A 16,499-nucleotide genomic window follows, 5' to 3' on the forward strand; every position below is an offset into this window, starting at 1 on the left:
GATAACAACCTCCAGCCATCTCATGGTTGTTGTACTGATAAAATCAGATAATGTACAGTCAATCCTCAACATTTTCACTTTAGCTTTTGTGACTTCAGACATTCACATGATTTTATTAGTAACCTCATTTTCACTTTCTTGTCGGCCACTGCAGTAGAAAAAAATATACAAGGGGCACAATGCGGGGAGGTTTGTGGGATGGCACGTGTACTACCAGGGTAGCTTGGTATCATCAACCATCTGGCTAGAGACATTGAGGCTGCTGATCCCATCATCAGTTGCAATTGCAGCCTCAAGTTTAAACACCAACTTGCCTCTGCTATGCTCCCAAAGTCCAAGACTCTTTTTTTTTTTTTTTTTTGTGAGGCAGTTGGGGTTAAGTGAAAGTCCAAGACTCTTAAGGGTTTCAAATGGTGCACAAACCAGATGTTGCTAATGGATTATTTCCAGCTGGTGTGTCTTTCACGATCTCCAATGCTGTCCACCATCTGTGAAGGACAGAGTGTCAGAGGTGATGCTGAGACCTCATCAGTCTTGGTATCTTCTCACAGCAGTGACTAAAATCCCAGCAACCTCTCCCTTGGTTTTCAGAGGGTGGCCAAGGTAGAAAGGTTTATAGTAGTATATTATACAGTAAAATGCCTTTGCACCACCATCTGACACAGTGGAAAGTAAGATATGTGTTAAAAATGTTTTAATTTTAAGGATTCTATTTGCTATCCAGTACTTATAGTATTGTAGATTTAATGTTATGTAAAATGAATATTGTCTGAAATAATTTTTTTTTAAATTGAGATGTTAGCATAAACGATCACGAAATTGTAGGGAATTACCAGTTAGAAAAATGTTTTGCATTGTTTTGGTTGGTCAGTTATGTCCAACTCTTCATGACCCCATTTGGGGTCTTCTCGGCAAAGATACTAGAGTAGTTTGCTATTTCTTCTCCAGCTCATTTTACAGAGGAGGCTGAAGGTTAAGTGACTTGCCTAGAGTCAAACAGGTAGAGTACATATCTGAGGGGGATTCAGAAATGCCTGATGTGAAAGAGAGCCACTCAAACTGTGCTTCGAAGAAAATTGGGATTTCTAAGAGGCAGAGGTAAGGAAGGAGGGCATTCCAAAATGGGGGACAGATTTTCAAAGACTTAGAGGCAAGAGATAGACAGATTGAAGGCTCAATAGAGAGGAAGTTGCCCCAAATCTATCATTCTTTGAAGCCACCTTTGGCCTTGTGGTCTTTCCTATGAAAACAACAGCTGTTTCCTAATGCTGCCGAAAATGCCAAAAGAGTCTCCCACCCCCACCCGGAGCTGCATCCCAAGGGCTATCAGGGCGCTACATCTTTTGTCCTTCTCTGGCGCCAGGAAAGAAGACAAAGTCAGTCTTGTCCCTACCTCCTTGGAAATGAGGTGTGAGGTAACATTGTAAACAACCAAAGGAAGGGGGGCTGGGAATGTAGGGAAACGTGAGAACATCTGTTCTCCTGAAGTGGATACATTGACCCTATCTTAAGATCTTGGATCCATGGCTTGAAGGCACCATAGAGAACAGCTGGTCCTACTCTATAACTTTATACAATAGCCGAATCTGAGGTCAGGACAGAGGAAGTGACTTGCCCAAAGTCACACAGTGAGTGGAGAAACAAAGCCAGAATTCTAACTATAAATCTTCTGATGCCTGCCATGAAATAGGCATTTAATAAATCCTTGTTGACTGATCCCCATTAGATTGGTACTTCTTTGAGAGCAGGGACTGACTTTTTTCCTTTCTCTCTATCTCCAGTATTTAGCGCATTGCCTGACCAAATGTTTATTAACTAATTGATAGACTCTAACTCCAGAGATATTTTCACTACATTAAGTCACCTCTCACTTTTTGTTGGAGTAACCTTCAACCAGGGGAAGGTAGAGTTCTACAAGGGCATCTGCTTCCAGGAATGGAGACGTCAGAATTGCCCTTGTAATCGATCTCTTCTTCCAGGTTTCTCTGTCTCTGCTCAGGTCTCTAGGGCAGCCCCACCAGCCCAGGTTTAGCTGTAGCAAAGGGAGATGGGGTGGAGGGAGAGAAGAAGGAATAAAGAATTAAGCCTACTGAAGGGAGTGTCACCTTGTATATCCTGATGTACTCCTTAGGGCTTTCTCCATTTCCCTGGACCAGAGTTCTTTGCTCTTGATATCTCTGTCTTTTCCTCTGGCTTCTGTTCCCCTTAGAGCCCAAGTCTGTTAGAATGTGTCCCATGTTAAAATATAAGTCCCTTGACAGTAGGAATTGTTTTCATCCTTTATCTATATGTCCCTATCGCCGAGCACACCTCCTAGCATATGGCAGACACTCAATAAATCAGATTGATTAACTGATCAAGGAATCAGCCAGTATTTCCAGTCACAAATCCTCCCATGTCCAGCTCCTACTCTTGGTGTTTCGTGTGGGTAAGAAGAGGAAAAGACTAGCATCACTGTTTTTGTCAAGGAATTAAGGACCAATGATCACAGTCAACAATTAAGGTCTATAAGGCATTTTATATACACAGTATCATTGAGCCTCACAACAACCCTGTGAGGTAGGTACTCTAGGTATAATGGTGCCTGTTTTACAGATGAAGAAACTAAAACTCAGAGAGGTTAATTGATTTATCCATGGTCACACAGCTAGTAAGAGGTGGAGGTGGAACTCTGTCCAGGTCTCTACTGACTCCAAAGCTGGCCTTTTTCGTGAGATACTCATGAAGCCCAAGACAGCAGCAAGTGTCCAGGTCCTGGAGTTAGGAAGCAATGGAGCCAAGGACAGAACCTAGGCATCTAACTTTAGGGTCATGTGTGTGAGACACACATGGAACCCTTCAATGTGAGAACGCTCTTGGATCAGGCATCAGTCTTGTGATTCCTTTACTGAGTTTGAGTAGTGAAACTGCCCATTCTCCCCCATTTTCAGTTGAGCTGAAAGAGATTCCAGAAGTAGAAGGCTCAGGCAAAGAGCAGCCTAAAGATACCTCTGAGAGGAGTGATAAGAAATCTCCAGCACCCACATCCTTCTGCAGTCCTCCAAAGGGAAAAGTTTAAAAAAGAACTTTGAAAAACAAGATTATTGTTGATTTCCAAGCTGGCAACATTTTGGGGGTTAAAGCTTCCTCTGACATTAAGAGACGATAGTGTTCAGTCCAGTCCAGCCCCTCAGGAATGGGTTACACCAGCCCGATTCACCTGGGGTGCTGTTTACTCCTTTCCTGTCAGTCCTATCCCATCCCATCCCATCAAACTTATGGCCCCAGCCTCCTGTAGCTCAAGACACATGCCAGAGATTCAAGAACATCTAAAACAGTATAACACTGCCCACGTCTGGCTGCCAAGATAGGTCCTTTAGCAGGATTCTCAAGCTTGAGGCTACTACATACAGCCTTGCTCAGGCATCTTATTGTATAGAACTCTGCTTAGCAGAGGACCTCTTGCAAAGCAGACATACAATATGTATTCTTTTAGTTTAATTGCAGCTAAGTAGAGATTACAGGAACCACACACCTTGGCATCTGAAGATGTCTGGATGATGGCCACCAGGGGAGTCTTGCCTCCATCCCTTTCCCTCTCTGCCTCCCCCAACAAATATCTTACCAGAGTGATAATTTTTCTAACCCTTGGCCAAATGAACCCTTAGAACTATAGAACATCAGAGCCAGAGGGGATGCTGGAGGTCTAGTTCAAGGACCTGCTGCTTACCTTTTTTTCTTCTCGATAACAGGATCAGGAGGGTTGCTGTAGCCACCACCAATAGCAACAGAAGGATTATGCATGGAGCCAGAATTCGGATCAATGGGATGGAAGGCCTGGGAACAGAAAGAGAGGAAAATGGGAGAGGGAGAGGGAAGTAGGAGAGGGAGAGGAAGATAGAAGATGAATGACAGGAAATAGAGAGGAGGAAGATGAAGAAGGAGGTGGAAGGAGATGAGAGATAGGAGATGGAGAGAGAGATGAACAGAGAGCAACATAGGAGAGGAAGACAAAAGAGGGAGAGGGAAGTGGAAAGAAATGGGGAGATGAGAGCTAGGAGGAGGAGGAGGACATGGAAGACAGGAAGGAGATGAGAGGGGGAGATGGCAAATGGAGATGGAAGAGGGAAAGGGACATAGGAGGGGGAGAGAGAGAGATGGGAGATGGGAGAGGGAGAATCTTTTTCTGACCTTCACCATCAGATTCAGAGGTAGACAGAACTGTGTGGTCCTCAGGGGAGAGACCTCTGCTCTGGAACTCACCTGGACCTTGGGTTTATCTCCCTGAGACTATGGTGGGAAGTGACTGGCTGGGCCACATCTTGTTGGGTTCTTGTCTGGAAGTTCTCTTGGCCCCTCTTGTCTCTTGGCTCCTCTTGGCTCTTGGACCCTCTTGTCTTTTGTCCCCTTTGAAAGATTGTTGCCCTGGTCACCAGATTTGTGAATGTTGTTGGCTTTATCTTTTCCTGGGTGGGGGTATTTACTCTTGGATGGTAACTAGAAGATGCTACAAATGAAAAGGGACTATTTTAACCTCACTCCTTTCCATCATCACCTTCTCTGCACTGTTTCAATCAGGACATGGTACAGATTGGTTCAAAGAAGTCTAAATCCAACCCATTTTGAGTGGTCCACATTTCAAGAACATCTGGCTACATCTGTACAGAAGCACTTGAGTTCCTCTACCCATATCACCCATGATTATGTTCCACAATATGAGGCTACCCATCATTCTTATCTTCCATTCTTCCAAAAATGGTAGATCAATGCACACTGCACATCTACATAGGATATCTACTCCCAGAGTCCAACCTGTCCTCTCCCCATGCCTGATTCTTATACCCAATCTCTTCACTGATTGGGAATAATATGAACTGTACAACTGAGCTCTATCTCCTGTCCTAGAAACAAATTATAGGTTCCTACAATCATAGATTTAGAGATAGAAGGGACCTTAGAGGTCAGGTGGTTCAACCCCCAATATATCACAGAGGAGGAAATTGATATGTAAAGAGGAAAGTGACTTGCCCAAAGTAACAGAGAGTAACCAGAAGAGTCAGGATTTGAACTCAGGCCCTGTGACTCTTTTCTTTTTTCTTTTTTATAATAAATTTATTCATTTAGAATTTTCCCCAGTTACATGAAAAAACAAATTTTTACATTGATCTTTCAAAACTTTTGTGTTCCAAATTTTCTCCTTCCCTTCCTACCCTCCCTAAGAACTCAAGCAATTCAGTATAAGTTATACATGTGCAGTCATGCAAAGCATCTCCACTTAGTCAGGTTGCGAAAGAAAATAGACAAAAAAACTTTAGAAAGAGGAACTAGCAAAAAAAAAATTATACTTCAATCTGTATTCAGATACCATCAGTTCTTTCTCTATAGCTGGACTGCCTTTTTCATAAGTCCTTCTGATAGCAATCTGCTCATCATTACCTACAGCACAATAGTGTTCCAACCTAATCTCATCCCACAATTTGTTCAGCAATTCCCCAATTGATGGGCATCACTCCAATTTCAAATTCAGCTTTAAAAAAAAATCTCTTTTGGGTTACCAACCTAGTAGTGGTATTGCTAGGCCAAAGAGCATGCACGACTCCACAGTCCCTTGGCCATAGCTCCAAACTGCCCTACAGAATGCCTGGATCAGTTTGCAATTTTATCGTGACTTTTTTCCTTTCCTTTATATCCTGCCCCTGCCCCCTTGCATTGTTCACTCATTCCTAGCGGTATGCTGGTAAATGTTTGACAACAGGCTTTCTGAAAATTGCATATAAGACACACTTTTAAGTTTAATTTGCAGTATTAACTGTTTTTTTTTTTTTTGGTAAGGCAATTGGGGTTAAGTAACTTGCCCAGAGTCACACAGCTGGTAAGTGTTAAGTGTCTGAGGCCAGATTTGAACTCAGGTCCTCCTGAATCCAGGGCTGGTGCTCTAACCACTGCGTCACCTAGCTGCCCCGGCAGTATTAACTCTTTTCTCATCACTGTCCCAAGTCTATAAATGAACAAAACAGTAAATCATCCTTTGATTTGTATTTTTCTCTGTTTTTGAGGTGTAAATGCTCACACTGAAAATGAACAATTGGATCTTGAGAGCTAGTACAAGCCAGGCCCAGCACATCACTATCCATCTCCCTGCTTAATATACTTTGATTATATGTCCATGGGCAGACTGATCAGGGTCAGACAGAGATGGAAGGAGATGGTGGCTAATAACAGGCAACACCCCTTTTCGCTTACCCTGACCTCACCTCTATCTATCTGCAGGAACACAAGGGAACAATCCACTGCCTTCCTGACACAACACTTGTCTAGCATAGAAGGCAGTTCTCCCCCGGCCCCTTCCTCCCTCCTAAATCCCCCCAAAACAACCACTCACTCAACTCTGGAGACTGAGTTTTCCAAACTTTTGCCTTCTGCTGGACACTCCTTGTAGAGAGAGGCTGAAGGGAGGGGTTTGGGGAGACAGAACTCCTGAGCCCTATAAAGAGAAAGGACAGAGCAGAATCCTGTCTTGGGCTAATAAGCACTGAATGTCACAAGGGACCTGGAGAGCTCAGGACTCCAAATGAGACCTTCTAATATGAGGAAGTCCCAGCCCCTCCATCACTCAGATGAGGGCAATTAATCTCTTGTGCTCCCTGGAAGGGAGTAAAACCAGCTCTAGGGAATCCTAGCAATGAAGCTGATAATCTTCAAATATCAGGTCACAGGTTCATAAATATAGAGCTCTAAGAGACTTAGCCCTTTCATTTTATAGAAGGGTAGACTGAGGCCCATAGAGGTTAAGTGCTTTGTCCTAGGTCACACAGGCAGTTAAGTGGAAGAGGAGGTTTCCAACCCAGATTTTCAGTGTTTAAGTCCAATTTTCTCCACTACAACACTGTGCTTCATCTCTGCCAGTGTCCCATTTCTATCCCTGGAACCATCATTTCCCTCTGTTACCCAGGCTTAAAACTTTTAATCATTTTGGTTTTTTTTGGTTTGTTTTGTTTTGTGCTGAGGCAATTGGGGTTAAGTAACTTGCCCAGGGTCACACAGCTAGTAATTGTTAAGTGTCTGAGGCTAGATTTGAACTCAGGTCCTCCTGACTCCAGGGCAGGTGCACTATCCACTGCGCCACCTAGCTGCCCCCCCTTGAATCATTTTTGATCTCTTGCTTCTTCATTCTCCACATCCAAATCAGTCACCAAACCCTTGATTTTTCTTCCAAAATACACATGCAATGAGCAATATGGAAATGTTTTTCATGACTGCACATGTATAACCTATATCAAATTGCTTTCCTTCTCAAAGTGGTGGGTGGGGGGAGGGAGGCAGGGAGAGAATTTGGAACTCAAATTTTTAAAAATGGATGTTAAAATTGGGTTTTTTACATGTAATCGGGGAAAATAAAATACTATACAAAGAAAAAACAGGGAAAAAATAAAGTATATGTGAATTCAATGTGGAGGATATAATCATAGAGGGAACCCCCCCCCAAAACAAAATAAATGTGTAAAAACACCCATTTCCTTTCCCTTTATTCCATTAGAAAGTACCCTCATTTATGTTCTTATGTGAATACTATAAACTCATTTCTAGAATGCTAAACATTAGAGAGGATCAGAGAATCATAGATTTAGATCCAAGAAGAGACCTTAGAGATCATCAGGCTAACCCGACTAATCATTGTACAAGAGGAAATGGGTCTGTGCAAACGTTACTATCTCCATTTATAGATGAGTCAACTTGCCTAGGGTCACTCAGCTTGCTTATTCTGCTGCTTATTCCACACTTGCCTCTCCATCACTATATTAACTTGCTGGTCACAGAGGATCCAGTCTGTCCTACCCCCTACAATCCATCCTCCCCACAGCTGTCTGTATAATCTTCCTTTGGTATCCATTAGATCATGTCGTTCCCTTGCTCAATAAGCTTCAGGGGATCCTTATTGCCTATACAGGATAGCATCTCACTGTCCTCTCATCTCCTCTTCAGTTACAATGTCATCCCCATCCCAAACAAAACTGACTAGGCTTGGGATTCTCAGTTGACCATTTTCTTTCTAATCAACCTAACATGTGACACTTATGGTAAATCCAGGTATATTTTGTCCTACACAGAGAGGAAGGCTGATTTCTCCCAACACCTGGTTAGCCCAACCTACTGTCCTCCACAGCTCCAGCTCTAAGCCTGTCTATGACCCCAGCTCCTTCTCCAATAAAGTCAATGAGGAGGCACCTGGCAGCTAGAGTGCTGGGTCTAGAGTCAGGAAGACCTGAGTCTGAATTTGGCTTCAGATATTCCCTAGCTGTGAGACCCTGGCAAGTCACTTAACCTCTGTCTGCCTCAGTTTCCTCAACTGTAAAACAGGTTGTTGTGAGGCTCAAGTGAGATAATATTAAAGTGTAAATATTAAATATTAAGTATTCATGAAGTGCTTTGCACAGTGCTAGGCAGCAGGGGAATAAAGACTTATTCCCTTCCCAGTAAAGGCAAATTATAGCTATGTGGCTTTAGATGAGTCATTTAATAACCTCTCTTTTGAAATAATAATAAACATTTTTATTTAAAGTTTTGAGTTCCAAATTCTATTGCTCCTTCCCTCCCTCCTTTTCCCTTCCCTGAGGCAGTAAGCAATCAGATATAGGTTATACCTGTGCAATTATGTAAAACCATACCACTAATAGCCTCTTGAGATCTCAGAGAAGGCACCTTAGAAAGAATTGAGGCGAGCCCTAAGATTGCTTAAAACTAAAAAAAAATATTTAATTTATGACCCACCCCCAAACCCTTCCCTCCTCTGCATCCTTCAGTGACCCTAGCTTCAAGCACCCAAGGCTATTAGTGCCTCCATCCCCCAAATTCTCAGTGAGTCTTGTGCTAAGTAAGACCCCCCTCCCAATCCTCTCAGTGCCCCAAATACTTAAGCTCTTTAGGGTCCTCAGTTCCAACCAAAAGAACCTCATGACACTGAGGTGGGGTGGGGAAACTGAGTATCAGCTGAGAACTGCAAGGAGTAGTGAGTCCATGGTGTCCTGAGGGGAGCAGAGAGGGCTTTGCCTCTGGGGACTTCCTGTGGAGCAGACAGAAGCTAAAGAGCATCTTCCAGTAGCTACCAATGGGCCCTTAAGATCCCAGTAGGCAGCAGTCCTAGACGGAGTGAATGGCCAATGTGGTGGTGGTTGGGAGGTGAAGATGACTCAGAAATCATCCCAGGCTTAGAAATACTTATGAATGACTGACTGAGGTGGGGGCATTCATTAGGGATCACCCCTTTTGCTTCCAACCTATGACAGCTCTCTACACAATAGTATTAAAAGATCGTGGCCACCTTTTACAGGTGAGGAAACTGAGGTCCACAGAGGGGGAAGTGACTTTCCCAAGGTCACCTTGGTGAGCAAAGGTTCAAAACCGTGCCAAATCCATCACTTTCCAATATCGACTCTCAGAATATGTTGTTCCTTTTCCTTGATCATCCCCATAGCACCCTTCCCATTCCCAGCCCCCCTTAGTCTCAGCCCTCTCAGTTTGGAAAGAGAGAAGATTACCTGGAAAAACAACCACAGTCACTTTGAAAACCTCATCAGGTCCAAGTAAGGAAATCCCGCACTGATATTTCCCAGCATCATTCAGAGTGATGTTCCTCATGATCACAGTGAATGTTCGATCCTGGGGATTGTCCTTGATAGACAAATTGCCTTCTGTCATTTCTCTCCCTGCCTCAGTGCTGATGACAGTGGAACAGAGGCCAAAAACTATTTGTTTGTCTTTGCACCAGTATTTTCTCCTTTCTTTATGCTTATCCTCATAAGAGCACTGCACGGACAGAGAGCTTCCCTCTGGTCCCCTGACTTCCTCTGGACCCACCATGGCTTCATAACCTGAAATCAAGTGTGTAAAGTTGTTAATCGCTGGAGCTACACAAGCTCAGTTCCTGCAGGGAAGAAGGAATGGAGTCTTGCCTGTCAGAATTCCTCTAATTCTTCCTTTCAACAGACTCTGAGATCAGAAATTCCCCCCAGTTTCCCTTGGAAAACAGTCAGGATTATGAGCTCCATGGTCACAAATGGGAGAATAAAAGACGTCAGACAAGGAAAGCAACTCACACTATCAAACAGAGGCAAGAGTTGCCTTACAACTTCCAAGTCCAAGTCCAAGATCTTGAGAGCTAGTCCAAACCAAGTCCAGCACATCACTATCCATCTCCCTGCTTAATATACTTTGATTATATGTCCATGGGCAGACTGATCAGGGTCAGACAGAGATGGAAGGAGATGGTGGCTAATAACAGGCAACACCCCTTTTCGCTTACCCTGACCTCACCTCTATCTATCTGCAGGAACACAAGGGAACAATCCACTGCCTTCCTGACACAACACTTGTCTAGCATAGAAGACAGTTCTCCCCCGGCCCCTTCCTCCCTCCTAAATCCCCCCAAAACAACCACTCACTCAATTCTGGAGACTGAGTTTTCCAAACTTTTGCCTTCTGCTGGACACTCCTTGTAGAGAGAGGCTGAAGGGAGGGGTTTGGGGAGACAGAACTCCTGAGCCCTATAAAGAGAAAGGACAGAGCAGAATCCTGTCTTGGGCTAATAAGCACTGAATGTCACAAGGGACCTGGAGAGCTCAGGACTCCAAATGAGACCTTCTAATATGAGGAAGTCCCAGCCCCTCCATCACTCAGATGAGGGCAATTAATCTCTTGTGCTCCCTGGAAGGGAGTAAAACCAGCTCTAGGGAATCCTAGCAATGAAGCTGATAATCTTCAAATATCAGGTCACAGGTTCATAAATATAGAGCTCTAAGAGACTTAGCCCTTTCATTTTATAGAAGGGTAGACTGAGGCCCATAGAGGTTAAGTGCTTTATCCTAGGTCACACAGGCAGTTAAGTGGAAGAGGAGGTTTCCAACCCAGATTTTCAGTGTTTAAGTCCAATTTTCTCCACTACAACACTGTGCTTCATCTCTGCCAGTGTCCCATTTCTATCCCTGGAACCATCATTTCCCTCTGTTACCCAGGCTTAAAACTTTTAATCATTTTGGTTTTTTGGTTTGTTTTGTTTTGTGCTGAGGCAATTGGGATTAAGTAACTTGCCCAGGGTCACACAGCTAGTAATTGTTAAGTGTCTGAGGCTAGATTTGAACTCAGGTCCTCCTGACTCCAGGGCAGGTGCACTATCCACTGCGCCACCTAGCTGCCCCCCTTGAATCATTTTTGATCTCTTGCTTCTTCATTCTCCACATCCAAATCAGTCACCAAACCCTTGATTTTTCTTCCAAAATACACATGCAATGAGCAATATGGAAATGTTTTTCATGACTGCACATGTATAACCTATATCAAATTGCTTTCCTTCTCAAAGTGGTGGGTGGGGGGGGAGGGAGGCAGGGAGAGAATTTGGAACTCAAATTTTTAAAAATGGATGTTAAAATTGGGTTTTTTACATGTAATCGGGGAAAATAAAATACTATACAAAGAAAAAACAGGGAAAAAATAAAGTATATGTGAATTCAATGTGGAGGATATAATCATAGAGGGAACCCCCCCCCAAACAAAATAAATGTGTAAAAACAACCCATTTCCTTTCCCTTTATTCCATTAGAAAGTACCTCATTTATGTTCTTATGTGAATACTATAAACTCATTTCTAGAATGCTAAACATTAGAGAGGATCAGAGAATCATAGATTTAGATCCAAGAAGAGACCTTAGAGATCATCAGGCTAACCCGACTAATCATTGTACAAGAGGAAATGGGTCTGTGCAAACGTTACTATCTCCATTTATAGATGAGTCAACTTGCCTAGGGTCACTCAGCTTGCTTATTCTGCTGCTTATTCCACACTTGCCTCTCCATCACTATATTAACTTGCTGGTCACAGAGGATCCAGTCTGTCCTACCCCCTACAATCCATCCTCCCCACAGCTGTCTGTATAATCTTCCTTTGGTATCCATTAGATCATGTCGTTCCCTTGCTCAATAAGCTTCAGGGGATCCTTATTGCCTATACAGGATAGCATCTCACTGTCCTCTCATCTCCTCTTCAGTTACAATGTCATCCCCATCCCAAACAAAACTGACTAGGCTTGGGATTCTCAGTTGACCATTTTCTTTCTAATCAACCTAACATGTGACACTTATGGTAAATCCAGGTATATTTTGTCCTACACAGAGAGGAAGGCTGATTTCTCCCAACACCTGGTTAGCCCAACCTACTGTCCTCCACAGCTCCAGCTCTAAGCCTGTCTATGACCCCAGCTCCTTCTCCAATAAAGTCAATGAGGAGGCACCTGGCAGCTAGAGTGCTGGGTCTAGAGTCAGGAAGACCTGAGTCTGAATTTGGCTTCAGATATTCCCTAGCTGTGAGACCCTGGGCAAGTCACTTAACCTCTGTCTGCCTCAGTTTCCTCAACTGTAAAACAGGTTGTTGTGAGGCTCAAGTGAGATAATATTAAAGTGTAAATATTAAATATTAAGTATTCATGAAGTGCTTTGCACAGTGCTAGGCAGCAGGGGAATAAAGACTTATTCCCTTCCCAGTAAAGGCAAATTATAGCTATGTGGCTTTAGATGAGTCATTTAATAACCTCTCTTTTGAAATAATAATAAACATTTTTATTTAAAGTTTTGAGTTCCAAATTCTATTGCTCCTTCCCTCCCTCCTTTTCCCTTCCCTGAGGCAGTAAGCAATCAGATATAGGTTATACCTGTGCAATTATGTAAAACCATACCACTAATAGCCTCTTGAGATCTCAGAGAAGGCACCTTAGAAAGAATTGAGGCGAGCCCTAAGATTGCTTAAAACTAAAAAAAAATATTTAATTTATGACCCACCCCCAAACCCTTCCCTCCTCTGCATCCTTCAGTGACCCTAGCTTCAAGCACCCAAGGCTATTAGTGCCTCCATCCCCCAAACTCTCAGTGAGTCTTGTGCTAAGTAAGACCCCCCTCCCAATCCTCTCAGTGCCCCAAATACTTAAGCTCTTTAGGGTCCTCAGTTCCAACCAAAAGAACCTCATGACACTGAGGTGGGGTGGGGAAACTGAGTATCAGCTGAGAACTGCAAGGAGTAGTGAGTCCATGGTGTCCTGAGGGGAGCAGAGAGGGCTTTGCCTCTGGGGACTTCCTGTGGAGCAGACAGAAGCTAAAGAGCATCTTCCAGTAGCTACCAATGGGCCCTTAAGATCCCAGTAGGCAGCAGTCCTAGACGGAGTGAATGGCCAATGTGGTGGTGGTTGGGAGGTGAAGATGACTCAGAAATCATCCCAGGCTTAGAAATACTTATGAATGACTGACTGAGGTGGGGGCATTCATTAGGGATCACCCCTTTTGCTTCCAACCTATGACAGCTCTCTACACAATAGTATTAAAAGATCGTGGCCACCTTTTACAGGTGAGGAAACTGAGGTCCACAGAGGGGGAAGTGACTTTCCCAAGGTCACCTTGGTGAGCAAAGGTTCAAAACCGTGCCAAATCCATCACTTTCCAATATCGACTCTCAGAATATGTTGTTCCTTTTCCTTGATCATCCCCATAGCACCCTTCCCATTCCCAGCCCCCCTTAGTCTCAGCCCTCTCAGTTTGGAAAGAGAGAAGATTACCTGGAAAAACAACCACAGTCACTTTGAAAACCTCATCAGGTCCAAGTAAGGAAATCCCGCACTGATATTTCCCAGCATCATTCAGAGTGATGTTCCTCATGATCACAGTGAATGTTCGATCCTGGGGATTGTCCTTGATAGACAAATTGCCTTCTGTCATTTCTCTCCCTGCCTCAGTGCTGATGACAGTGGAACAGAGGCCAAAAACTATTTGTTTGTCTTTGCACCAGTATTTTCTCCTTTCTTTATGCTTATCCTCATAAGAGCACTGCACGGACAGAGAGCTTCCTTCTGGTCCCCTGACTTCCTCTGGACCCACCATGGCTTCATAACCTGAAATCAAGTGTGTAAAGTTGTCAATCGCTGGAGCCACACAAGCTTAGTTCCTGCAGGGAAGAAGGAATGGAGTCTTGCCTGTCAGAATTCCTCTAATTCTTCCTTTCAACAGACTCTGAGATCAGAAATTCCCCCCAGTTTCCCTTGGAAAACAGTCAGGATTATGAGCTCCATGGTCACAAATGGGAGAATAAAAGACGTCAGACAAGGAAAGCAACTCACACTATCAAACAGAGGCAAGAGTTGCCTTACAACTTCCAAGTCCAAGTCCAAGATCTTGAGCTCAGGGACTGTTCCCTAGGAACCGAGTATCTCTCTTAAGGAAGCCATTAGAACCAATACTCTCTTGGCATCTTGAGATGGAAAAGGGAGAAGGGACGCTGTTGGCTTGGGAGCAGTCGGGTTGGATGGGATGGAGTGGGAGAGGGAGGCTGCAGGTGAGCTGATCGGAGTGGATCTGAAAGCCTGGTTCTGGGGAAGGGCAGCACAATGCCTAAAGTCATTCACTCTGAAGGAGCTGGGCTGTCTTGCAGACCTACAGTGAAATCCCCATCCCTCCTACCACCCTGGGGGCTTTCTAGTCAAATCCATTCTCTTCTCACCTGGAATGATGATCCAACCCCAGAGAAGCAGAAGCCTCATTGTCTCTTCTGGGGCTTAACTCAGGGGGGATGGGGCAGGATGATTCTTTGTCCTTGGACTGTAGAGAAGGGTTCGTTGAATCTATGTAGGCCTCCTGCTGATTCTCAAAATGTTAGCAGGAAAGTGAGATCTCAGCAGTCAGTCTCTGCTTTTAGGTATTTCCCACAGAAGCATCATTTCCTCCAGATACCCTAAATAAGAGTGAAGAGGGAAGTAGAGGGGGTGTGTGCTTGTCCATCTGGTTGGGAGGGGTTTCTGTCAGCTGATTCTTCGTTTCTTTCCTGCAACTGTGTCTACCTACCTTCCTCCCCAGTCCTAAGCACTCAGAGAAACCAGGAATTCCCCTCTTCACTTCCCTCTTGCCCCCTCCCAGCCCTGCAGCTCAGAAAATACCAGCGCTTTTCCTTCTGTGTTTGCTAACCTTGAATAGTCACCACATAGTCTGCAACTAACTCTGACTTCTGACCAGCTCCAGCAGAACCTCATCTCCATTCAAGTCCAAGGACCTTGCTGGAGAACTATCTGAAAATGACCACTGGGTGGCAGCAGAAGGTTGAGATGAAGCCATTAAGTAGCCTCTGTCTTTGGGCTGGTTTGAAATTGTGGTGGTGGTGGTGGGGAGGGGAAATGTGGAATTTGCGGGGGGGGGGGGGTAAGGGGGGATTTTATCAAGGAAAAATGTAAACCACCTTCCTATATAATTTCTCATAGAGATTTCCAACTTTTTCCATCTCTTTGATCCTTTCTTCTCCCTCCCTTGTCTCCACTGTCTCTCACTGTCCCCACAGGCCCGGACCTGTTCCTATTCCCTGAGAATGACGACCTGAAACAAGAAACCCTTTAACTTCTTCTATTCCTCCAAATTTCTCAGCATAAATCCTTACTCTCTTCTCCTTTTCTCCTGTCTTGGGCAAACTGGCCTATCAATTGCTCCTTATACATGGTGTTCCATTTCCCATCTCTTTGTCTTTGGGTGGGCTGTCTCAAGTGAAGGCAAGTTAACAAAAATGTATTAAATGCTTACTATATGCCATGTGGGGCAGCTAGGTGGTGCAGTGGATAGAGCACTGGGCTTAGAGTCAGGAAGATCTGAGTTCAAATATGGCTTCAGATACTCACTAGCTGTGTGACCCTGGGCAAGTCACTTTACACTTTTTTGCCTTGGTTCCTCATCTATAAAATAGTGGTTCACTGAAGAAGGAAATGGCAAAACCACTCTGGTACCTTTGCCAAGAAAACCCCAAATGGGGACACATAGAGTAGGACATGACTGAACAACTGAACAACAACAAATGTGCCATGAACCATAGTAATAACAAATACAGGAGTAAAAGACAGATTCTACCCTCAAGGAGCTTTTTTTTGTGGGGCAATGAGAGTTAAGTGACTTGCCTAGGGTCACACAGCTAGTAGGTGTCAAGTATTTGAGGACAGATTTGAACTCAGGTCTTCCTGAATTCAGGGCAGGTGCTTTATCCACTGTACCACCTACCTGTCCTGAAAGGATCTTACATTCTTTTTTTTTTTAAAAATAGATATTTATGTGGTGTGTGTGAGATTTTTTTTTAGAGGCAGGGCAATGAGGGTTAAGTGACTTGCCCAAGGTTACACAACTAGTAAGTGTCAAGTGTCTGAGGCTGGATTTGAACTCAGGTCTTCCTGAATCCAGGGCCAGTGCTTTATCCACTGTGCCACCTAGCTGCCCCTATCTTACATTCTAATGGAGGAAAATGGCACCTAAAAGGAAGCTGGATATATGGGGAGATAAAGGTACTTGTGTGGGGGCATTGGAGATAAAGTCTAGGAGAGTCGAGAATACAACCTGGAGACTAATGAAGATATGGATGGCTGAGCCTCCTCCTTAAAATAGAACTCCTGGGAGGAATCAGCCCTTAAGAGACAGAGAGAGATGGGGGGGGGGCGCGCGGAGAGAGTGCCTGCAGAGGCAGA

General features: G+C 44.1%; 1 protein-coding gene across 3 annotated transcripts; it reads right to left on the reverse strand.

The window, feature by feature from the left end:
* Positions 1–2,511: 2,511 nt before the first annotated feature.
* On the reverse strand, positions 2,512–14,738 carry CD300LG (CD300 molecule like family member g). 3 transcript variants are annotated; one of them, XM_044005078.1, is made up of 8 exons: positions 14,510–14,737; positions 13,572–13,904; positions 10,419–10,520; positions 9,516–9,848; positions 6,362–6,463; positions 4,243–4,486; positions 3,710–3,816; positions 2,512–2,935 (listed from the first exon to the last, which is right to left on the reverse strand). In XM_044005078.1, the coding sequence occupies exons 1-8, from the start codon at positions 14,547–14,549 to the stop codon at positions 2,868–2,870; spliced, it is 1,329 nt and encodes a 442-aa protein (XP_043861013.1). In that variant the 5' UTR covers positions 14,550–14,737; the 3' UTR covers positions 2,512–2,867. The 3 variants fall into 3 exon arrangements, with proteins under 3 accessions (XP_043861013.1, XP_043861015.1, XP_043861014.1); XM_044005080.1 differs by lacking the exon at positions 10,419–10,520 and having other exon boundaries at positions 14,510–14,738; XM_044005079.1 differs by lacking the exon at positions 6,362–6,463.
* Between the last annotated feature and the right edge of the window lie 1,761 nt (positions 14,739–16,499).

This window comes from Dromiciops gliroides, chromosome 4 (assembly GCF_019393635.1).
Source record: "Dromiciops gliroides isolate mDroGli1 chromosome 4, mDroGli1.pri, whole genome shotgun sequence".
NCBI classification, from domain to species: Eukaryota; Metazoa; Chordata; class Mammalia; order Microbiotheria; family Microbiotheriidae; genus Dromiciops; species Dromiciops gliroides.

Coding starts and splice junctions, on each gene's coding strand:
- CD300LG (XM_044005078.1), bottom strand. CDS start 14,549: ATGAGGCTTCTGCTTCTCTGGGGTTGGATCATCATTCCAG. Junction 9,849..10,418: donor AACTCAGTCTCCAGAATTGA/GTGAGTGGTTGT, acceptor ACTTGATTTCAG/GTTATGAAGCCATGGTGGGT. Junction 4,487..6,361: donor AACTCAGTCTCCAGAGTTGA/GTGAGTGGTTGT, acceptor TTTCATTTGTAG/CATCTTCTAGTTACCATCCA.